This window comes from Acinonyx jubatus, chromosome X, assembly GCF_027475565.1.
Source record: "Acinonyx jubatus isolate Ajub_Pintada_27869175 chromosome X, VMU_Ajub_asm_v1.0, whole genome shotgun sequence".
Lineage (NCBI taxonomy): Eukaryota > Metazoa > Chordata > Mammalia > Carnivora > Felidae > Acinonyx > Acinonyx jubatus.
The window spans coordinates 100,620,786-100,630,907 of record NC_069389.1 but is presented as its reverse complement, the minus strand read 5'-3'; the positions used below and the strand labels follow the sequence as shown (position 1 = coordinate 100,630,907).

General features: G+C 43.3%; 1 protein-coding gene across 1 annotated transcript; it reads left to right on the top strand.

Annotated features, from left to right (window-relative positions):
* Nucleotides 1–853: 853 nt before the first annotated feature.
* On the top strand, nt 854–4,736 carry DCAF12L2 (DDB1 and CUL4 associated factor 12 like 2). The gene is made up of 2 exons (XM_027054303.2): nt 854–1,263; nt 1,431–4,736. The coding sequence occupies exon 2, from the start codon at nt 1,791–1,793 to the stop codon at nt 3,162–3,164; it is 1,374 nt and encodes a 457-aa protein (XP_026910104.1). The 5' UTR covers nt 854–1,263; nt 1,431–1,790; the 3' UTR covers nt 3,165–4,736.
* Nucleotides 4,737–10,122: the final 5,386 nt, after the last annotated feature.

Sequence of the window (10,122 nt, the reverse complement as noted above, 5' to 3'; positions counted from 1 at the left end):
CCACTACCCTCAGCTTCTGGATAGGGCATTAAACATAGGGAGGAATAAGGGTGAGCAGTGGGTACTAGGATGCAGCAGCTCGATGGGGGTGGTGCGAAGGGCATGTGGTTTTTGTACCTGGAGTTTGTGCATTTGAGGTGAGGATGCAAAAAGGGCTGGGAGAAGGGGGAGAAAAGCAATAACAAAGTAACTTCTAAGCTCTCCTTCGGTCAGAAAAGGTAATTCAACTTCCCACATGCACCCACACAGCATACAAGGTTTTGGAGAGAAGGACTGGGGTGTCTGGAGAGTTGGTGTCAGCTACCAGCCACTCGTGTCACTGTGTAATTGAGTACATCTAAATACAGGCTTGCCAACCAAATAGGTTGCTCTGAAGCTGCAAAGCCAGATATGCAGCATCCAAATCGTGAGACTGCTAAACCCATAGTCTGAACACCCACACTCCACCATTGTTCTCTGTGGTTACCTCGTTCTGGAAAGTTCTTCACCATCTGTGCCTAGAGTAATCTGTATATCCCTGCCCCAATGCCCCAGGGTGCCTCCCATGCAAGACAATTCAGGCACCTGGGATTACCCTGGGACTGACAGTGGGGACTGAACCTGTCCTCCCTGGAGCAGGGAAAGAGGTATCCTTCTTCTAGACCTCTTCCACTCCATTCCACTGTTCCACTCTGAGGCTCAAGAGAACTCAACACCATGGAGGAACACTTGTCTTACCCCAGCCCCCAACCCCACACCTTAAACGCAGTCCTCTAGGTTCCAGAGGCTGCCTTGGATCACAGGGTCCTGACTCCACCCCCGGCAGGAAGTGGCGCCTAGGCAACTACATTTGGAACACACCCCCTCAGCGATTCTGATGCAGGAACTGAGGGACCTCAGTTTGAGAAAAAAGAAAAAAACCTGAAAATTTGTAACAGAATCCCAGCGGAAGGGCTGGGGCAGGTGAGCTGCAAGGACAGACCTAAGGGGGAGGGTCTCCCTGCCTCTGCTAAACATCTCCATTCTCTTTGCTGCAGAGTCTCCCAGGATTGCACTAAACACACGTTTGTTCCTTCGACATATAATTGTTAGAGCTCCTTCTAGCTTCATACTTTATTTTACCTTTCAGATTTTATTTAAGTAGGGATTTTAAGAAGGCTAGTTGTTTGCTATCCTGAGGGTAGTGAAACGACTGGAGTAGGATAGCAGAGGGCCTGGGCAAGCGCACTAGGATGTGTCCTCCGGAGACGGCTCGGCTCAGGGATCCAGGAGCGCTGGCCCTGGGTGAGTATTCCCACCGCGGGCTCCACTCCCCACCTCCCGCCCCCCTCCCGACCCCTCCCAGCCTGGCGTGTGCTACCCTGCGCCCCCCGTTTGCTCCCAGCCGGCTCCTCCCGCTGCCTCCACCCCCTCACACTCGGTTCCCCCTGCGTCGTCCTTGTCCCACTCAGACTTCGTTCCCGCCGCCCGGCCGGCCGCACTTCCCGCCCTCGCCTAGATCCCGGCCACCGCCGCCTGAGCCCTCGTCGCCGCACTCCTCTCGCGCTCCGCCCGCGCCCCGCTCCCTCCGGTCCCCGTTCTTCGCCCAGCCCGCCGCTCTCGCTTCCCTCGCCGCCGCCGCCGCGTCCCGGACTCGGTAGGCTCCGCGCCCTGCGGTCGAGCCTGCCCCCTGGCCCCTAAGAGCCCGCGCTCCCGGCTGACGCGGAGGCGCCGCGGTCCCTGCCGCCACCACGGCCAACACGGGTGCCACGCGCCGCCGCCGCCGCCGCCGCCGTGCCGCCGCCGCCGCGGCCACTCGCCCGCCGCCCACCATGGCCCCGCAGCAAACAGGTAGCAGGAAGCGGAAAGCGCCCGCCGAGAGCTCGTCCTCTCAGGGCTCGGCGGCGGACGCAGCGGGGCCGCTGCTGCCTAAGAAGCAGAAGCGGCCGGCGACGCGGCGCTCGCTGGTGCACTACCTCAAGGACCGCGAGGTGGGCGCTCTGGGCGGCGCCGGGCTGTCGGGCTCCAAGGGCGAACTGCGCGGCTACGCGGTGCAGAAGCTGCCCGAACTCTTGAGGGAGCGCGAGCTGGCCCTGGGCACTCTCAACAAGGTGTTCGCGTCGCAGTGGCTGAACGCCAGGCAGGTCGTGTGCGGCACCAAATGTAACACCCTCTTCGTGGTGGACGTGCACTCGGGGCAAATCACACGCATCCCCCTGATGCGGGACCGGGGGCCCTGGCTGGCCCGGGCCCAGCCGAGCTGCGGCATCCACGCCATCGAGCTGAATCCCTCCAAGACGCTTCTGGCCACCGGGGGAGAGAACCCCAACAGCCTGGCCGTCTACCAGCTGCCCACCCTGGACCCCGTGTGCCTGGGCGACCGCCACGGCCATAAGGACTGGATCTTCACCATCGCCTGGATGAGCGATACAGTGGTTGTGAGCGGCTCCCGCGACGGCACTGTGGCTCTATGGCGGCTGGACCCCGACATGTTCAATGGCAGCATCGCCTGGCACAATGACGCGGGGCTTCCTGTGTACGCCCACATCCGTCCGAGGGACATGGAGACCATCCCCAGGTCCAGCACCAGCCCCAGTAACCGCAAGGTGCGGGCCTTGGCCTTTAGCGGCAAGAACCAGGAGCTGGGAGCCGTGTCCCTGGACGGCTACTTCCACCTGTGGAAAGCCCGGAGCACTCTGTCCAGGCTGCTGTCCATCAGGCTGCCCTACTGTCGAGAGAATGTGTGCCTGACCTACTGCGAAGAGTTGTCCCTGTACGCGGTTGGCTCTCAGTCCCATGTCTCCTTCCTAGATCCGCGCCAACGCCAGCAGAATATCCGGCCCCTGTGCTCCCGAGAGGGCGGCACAGGGGTGCGTTCGCTGAGTTTCTACCAGCACATCATCACCGTGGGCACGGGCCATGGCTCCCTGCTCTTCTATGACATCCGTGCCCAGAAGTTTCTGGAGGAGATGGCGTCGGCCAGCCCAGACTCCTGTCCTGGGCCCTCAGGAAAGAAGCTCAAGCTCACCTGTGGCAGAGGCTGGCTCAACCACGATGACCTGTGGGTGAACTACTTTGGCGGTATAGGGGAGTTCCCCAACGCGCTCTACACCCACTGCTACAACTGGCCTGAGATGAAGCTCTTCGTGGCTGGAGGGCCTCTGCCTTCAGGCCTGCATGGAAACTACGCAGGCCTCTGGAGCTAAGGATGGCCAATGTGTTCTCAAAGTGCCCAGATTTACCTTCCAGTCCCCGCTCACTTTCTTCTTCACGCTGTGCTTTGTGCTTTTTAACTCACTGTGGCATTTGTCTTCTAGGTTGAAAGTGCCCAGCTTACCTGTGTTTAGTGTATTTAGGCAGAGAGAGAAAGAGAGAGACAAATCAAAGGTGATCTTTGGGCAATCGAAAGTTGGCTTTAAGATTTTTCTGTACCTCTCCCAACACCACCATGTTTTTTGCCTCCTCTTACAAAGAATTTTGTCTAATCTTTAATTGTGTTCTCTGAGTGACATATGCTCTTTCTTTGGGCTGTTGTAGAGGTGGTACCCCCTACAATTCAATACTTTTTTTACCAATATTTCAACAGTATGTTCAGGTCTTCTACACATTTCAGATGTATGGTATTTTGGGAAAATATATGCTAAAAAGTATCTTTGGGGCTGGTTGGAGGAACTACCCTTCATATATATAAGAGAACAGGTATATAGCTCTGCTCTAGAAAATGCATTTTAAGATCTGGATTGCCACCATTTGGGGCCTGTTTCATTTGGATTTTGGAACCTGGTTGTTTGTTGTTTGTATATTTTTGGTACATAAAATATTTAAAAATATGTTTTCTTCAAGAAATCTTAGAATGGTGTTCATCCTATTAATCACAATTTTGATTAGTAATTTTATTTTATTCAGTAAAATTTAGCCCCAGGTCCTCAGCCTTCTTGTTTAAAGCTGCTATAACACAGCCTGCTTTCCTGGGTATCATTTATGCTACAGATTTCCATAGCTAATCAAAACTGGCCTATACATGGCAGGACAATCAGGGAAGTTCTTTTGGGGGTAAACATTTCTTTAAAGTTTAGGTAACACTATCCAGGCAGCCGTTTACACAGAAAGGCCCGCTGTTGTGCTCAATGTAGATGTTGTTGACAATTTTTTTATTATATACATGGGTATTCCTTTTATTGGGATTGTGTATGTGATGGATTGCAGAAAAAATAAAACTTGTTTAGCATTTTAGCAATTAAGTACTAGGCTAAGGTTTTTAAATGCTTACATATCTATTTTTTTCTTAATTGTCTTCTAGGAATATATTTATCAAAGTCAAAATCTTCCAAGAGACCAGATGAAACTGAAACATTAGCTGTGCACACATTACTCTGTATATTTGTTTTTGAAAAGCAAACCTATGCTAGTATCATGGGTGAAAAGATGAAATAACATCTTGAATGCCTTATCAAAATATACTTGCTATAGGTTGGGACAATTTGGTATCTTATGTTTTTAAGATGATTTAAAAAACTTTATTTACAAAAAAAAAAAGTACATGTTGTGTTTATAGCTACCTACTCACATATGCTGTGTATTTGTGTATATCTTTGTGTTACTTCCCATGTGAAAAAAAAGCACATGTGTATACCATTTTACATATGCACATATTCCTAATATTTTAAACTATGTCTATCAAGACTTGGTCTTTAGTTTTGTTTTATTCGAGATAAGTAATACATGCACATGACCAAACAAGTCAAACTGTATAAAAAGTGTAAGGTGAAAAGTAGGTCTCATACCCTAGGATCCCTGATCTCCTGCCCATAGATCACAAGCAGTATATTTTGTGTTTGTATAGTCAATACATATAGAAGCATATATGTATGTGTGTATGCAATTTTTATATAAATGTGCCATTTATCACAAAATCTTAGAGATTTTTTCTTATACCTATCTACCTAATTAATTTTAATTGTATAGTATTTCCCTGTATGATTGGCACATACTTTATTCATTATTCCTTTAATGAGCATGTATATTGGTTCTTATTTGCTGTAACTATAAGCTATTCTACAGTGATTACTTAGGTGCATACATTTTTGTGCACATGTGTAAGTAGATCTGCAGGATAAATTCCTAGAAATGGAATTGCTGGATCAATTTTATATTTAATAGCCATTGCCAAATTACCATCCAAAGAAGTACTACCAGATTAACCTCCCATAAATAATGTATGCATGCCTACTTCACCATACCCTTGCCAGCTGTGGGTCATCAAACTCTGTGCTCTTTGACAATCACATATCTGCTTGATCCTGATCCTTTCTAAGCCACTGTGGCTGGGTTAGATTTGTGGTCAGAGTACCAAGTAGGTTCTGAAACAGATCAAGAATATGGGGAAATGAGGGCAAACAATAAAAATACTGTCAAACCAAAGACCAAGAACACCTACAGTTCAGGTTCACATATCTGGAGATGGATTACAAAGGACTGTCTTCCTTAGATTCTTAGCTGGACCTAGTAGGGTTCTTTGGTTTATTGTACCCTTATTTCACTTGTATTCAATGCATCACGTATCAGTAAAGAAAATCCAAGAAGGAGATAATGAGAGCCTGAGCTAGAATATTTGAGGTAAGTGGAGAGGAAGGAAGTTACTAGAAAAATGAGGTGAAAATAAAATGAACCGTACTTGGTATTTCATGTGGAGGGTGAAGAAAGGCAAAGAATTTAGGTGGACTCTAAGGCTCTGGCTTGAATGTAAATGAATAGTGACAAACAAATCTAGGGACTATAAGCACAGAGGATATACGTGGATCAACTCGATTGGGGACATGTTGAATTTGAGGTGCTTATTTGACATCAGAAGAACATACCCAGTGAAGAACTGGCTATCTATCCCAGAATGAGATTTCTCACTGCTGGGAAAGTGAGTGATAGGAAATGTGGGGAAATTTTCCCTTTTGGAAGCAAGCAGAATAGAAAAACCTATCAAGGATCCTAAAAAGAAATGGAGAACAAAAATAGAGGTGGGAAGAATATAAAATAGAAGAGGATTATTTTACTCAAATGCCATCACCTCATAAGCCTGAGATAGCAAAATATTTCTTTAATACTGAATTAAATTATAATAATTTATGATCATTTTGGAGTCTTAACCCCCATAGCAAAGGGCAGTTTTTCTCCCAGATATTCTCCCTAAATACTTACCTAGGACTTCTCATCAGTCCACTAATTAAGCTGTTTCATTGGTCAACTGCTGGTACCTTCTTGGAGAATGAAAAGTCAGACCTTATTTACAAAGCAGGACTCACAGTGATTTCTGGACCATTTAGCCTACTGGTCTGAGATATCTCCAGCACTCCCAACAGCTTCCTGGCACAGGCATCTCTGGCAGCCATGCTGAAGCCCTGGCAGCCTCATCGTGTTTGAGTTCCTCCCTCAATGCCACAGGTGCGGGTCTCTGCCAGTTTTCCCAGGCTGCCAAAGGACAAAGGAAGTGTCCGGTGGAAGATGCTCCTTTCCTCAGCATCACAATCACAAGAGCACAAATACAAAGAATTAGAAGAAAGAAAGAAGAAATAATCACAGGCACAGATTTATTTGCTAGGCAGGTAAATGTAACATCTGAGTGAAAATTATCAGAAGACTAAATAACTAAACTTTTTCCAAAAATAAATTAGAAACCAGAATGGACCATTAACCCTAACAAATTGTGAAAGCTATTTTTTTAATATGCTCTTTCCTCTAAGAAAATCACGCATTTAAACATATAAGCATATAATAGACATGCTAGGCTTGGTGGTGTCATAAATTACTTCACATTGTCAGGGAATATTTAATTTTGAGCCAATTCAGAGTATAGAGTAAATTTTACTCTTTTCTATATGAGGCCAACATAACATTAATAACAAACCTGACTAAAATTACACAAAATTAAGAGACCTGTTTTACATATATAGATAGATAAATGCAAGTTGTCTTAAAAAACACTGCATATATAATCCATCAGTGTATTAAAAAGAAACTATGCAAACCATAGCAAAGTGAAGCTAGTTCCTGGGATGCAGAGTGTTGGCTGTTAAGAAATCTATTTTTGTAATGTATCATATTAACAGGTCAAGTGAGAAGACACAGGCTCGTGCTAGTATATTCCAATAAATAATTTAATAAAACCCTACTAAAATTCTTGATAAAATTTTTCTTAAAGTATGAGGTAATATAGTCTTCTAATGGGTGTGTGTGTGTGTGTGTGTGTGTGTGTGTGTGTATGTGTTTCTTATTGTTTCCAATCTTAACCAGAGTCCTCTTAAATTATACAGTATCAGAGGAATTCCAATGAAAGTAAGGAATGAAGCAAGGATTCTAAAAACCACCATCAGTATTTAATATTATTATAAAAATTCTAGATACAGCAATTAGAAAAGATAGAAAAATAAAAGGTGTAAATATTGGAGAAGAGAAAGCAGTTATAATTACTTGCAGATGATGTGACTGTAAAAAAAAATCATTCGAAAGAGCCAACTGAAACAATGAAATATTGTAGTAAGGTGTTCTGTTTTGAAATTAATGTATGAAACATCAATACGTTTCTATTTTACTTATTTACTTATTCAGCAAATATTTCATGAATGCTTACCCTATACCTGGCACTGTTCCAGGTGCTGGAAATACTATGGTGAACAAGATAAGCAAGCCATGCCCTCATGAGGTTTGTGGTCCACTGAGAAGGAAAGAGACAATAAACATACAAAATAGCAAAACAATGGTGTATCAGATGGTTGCCAATGCTAATAAAATAAATGAGGGTAAAGGAGAAGAGGGGATAGGAATTCTGGGGGAGATGTAATTTTAATATTTTATTGAGATATAATTGACATTATATTAGTTTTCAGGTATACAACATGACTCAATTTTTGTATATACTGTGAAATGATTACTAACTCTAGTTAACACCCATCAATACACAGTTAAAATTTTTTTCTTATAATAAGAACTTTTAAGATTAACTCTCTTAGCAACTTTCAAATGTACAATACATTATTATTAACTATATTCATCATGCTATAAATTACATCCCCAGGACTTATTTGTTTTATAACTGGATGTTTGTACCTTTTGACTCCCTTCACCTATTTAACCAACCCCTCCTCCCACACCCTGTACCTCTGGCAACCACCAGTCTATTCTTTGTATCTGTGAGCACATTTTTTTTAGATTCCACCTATAAGTGCAGTCATATGGTATTTGTCTTTCTCTGTCTGACTTACTTCACTTAGCATATCCATCCATGTTGTAAATGGGATCTCCTTTTTATGGTTGAATGGTATTCCATTGTGCATATATATACCACATTTTCTTTATCCATTCATCTCTTGATGGACACTTAGGTTGTTTCCATGTCTTGGCTACTATAAATAATGCTGTGATGAACATGGGGGTGCATATATCTTTTCGAGTCAGTGCTTTCATTTCCTTTGGATAAATATCCACAGTGGAATTGCTGAATCATATGGTAATTCTATTTTTAATTCTTTGAGGAGCCTCCATACTGTTCTCCATAGTGGCGGCACCAATTTACATTCCCACCAACAGTGCATAAGGAAGGGTTCACTTTTCTCCACATCCTTGCTGACCCTGGTTATTTCTTGCCTTTATGATAATAGCTATTCTAACAGGTGTGAAGTGATACCTCATTGCGGTTTTGATTGCATTTATGTACCTGATTATTAGTTATGTTGAGCATCTTTTTATGTGTCTGTTGGCCATCATGTGTCTGTTTTCTTTGAGAAAATTATGTTCAGATCCTCTGACCACTTTTAATCAGATTTTTGCTGTTGAGTAGCGTGAGTTCTTTATATATTTTGGATATGAACCCTTTATCAGATAAATGATTTGCAAATATTTTCTCCCATTCCATAGGCTGGCTTTTCATTTTGTTGATGGTTTCACTTTGCAATGCAGAGGACTTTTAGTTTGTTGTAGACTCTTTAACCCATTTGAATAGATTGCTGTGTATGATGTAAGATAGTGAGTGGTCCAGTTTCATTCTTTTGCAAGTGCTGTCCACTTTTTTCAACACCATTTACTGATAAAACTGTCTTTTCCCCATTTTACATTCTTAGTTCCTTTGTCATAAATTAATTGACCATATATGTATGGGTTTATTTCTGGCCTTTCTATTCTATTACAAAAGAGAATATGAATTAGGAATTCTGGATGAGATGCAATTTTAAATAAAGTTGTTAGTGAAAACCTGCTCAATAAGTTAACATTTCAGCTGAGATTTGAAGGAAGTGACAAAATGAGTCTTGCAGCTATATCAGAGAAGAGAGTGTGCAAGTGGAGGGAATATCAAGTACAGAGATCTGAGGTGGGACCATTCCTGGTGTGTGTTAGAGCAGTAGAAAGTACACCAGTATTGTTGGAGCAGAGTGCATGAAGAAAGGGGTAGAGTCAGAGAGGTAATGGAAGACAATATCATGCAGAGATATGGAAGAAATTATGAGACTCTTGGACTTTACTTTGATGAAATGAAAAGCCAAAGAGGGTTTTGAACAAGGGATTTATGTTTTAGAAGGAAAGCTAGATGCTGTGTTGATAATATACTATAAACTGTAGTAGGGAGAAGACAGAGAAGGAGGGGCATCAGTTAGTAGGTAACTCTAATAATCAAAATCAAAGATGATGTTGGCCATATGCAAAACTAATCAGTTTAACAATTCAGTGGAGCTTGTGGTTCAAAACAACAGACACTTCCTTATAAGGATATTCTAGAAGTGGCATCAATATTATTTAAATCGAAAAACTGCATGTTAATGCTATAAGAAAGAGTGCCGTGAATATCAGATCAGATATTTTGACAATGTTCTGGAAAATAGAAAATAGATAGGGTCACTCTGATAAATAAAGTTGATCAGGGTTACCATAAGCCTAAGATACAACTATCAGAATGCTGTCATTTTGATGGAAGGCAGTATTCAAAGAGAGTCTCCCACAAAGATTCCATGCTATATACTTTGACATATATCAATAGAAAGAGTGATTTTTGAAATCGCAAGCATAGTTGGAGGGCTGTCCATGGATGGGCTTGTCTAGTTGGACCTTTCTCTAAATAGTGGAATACTATACAATTGTTAAAATTCTGGAGCTCATTCTTTATGTACTGACGTGGAGAAGTAG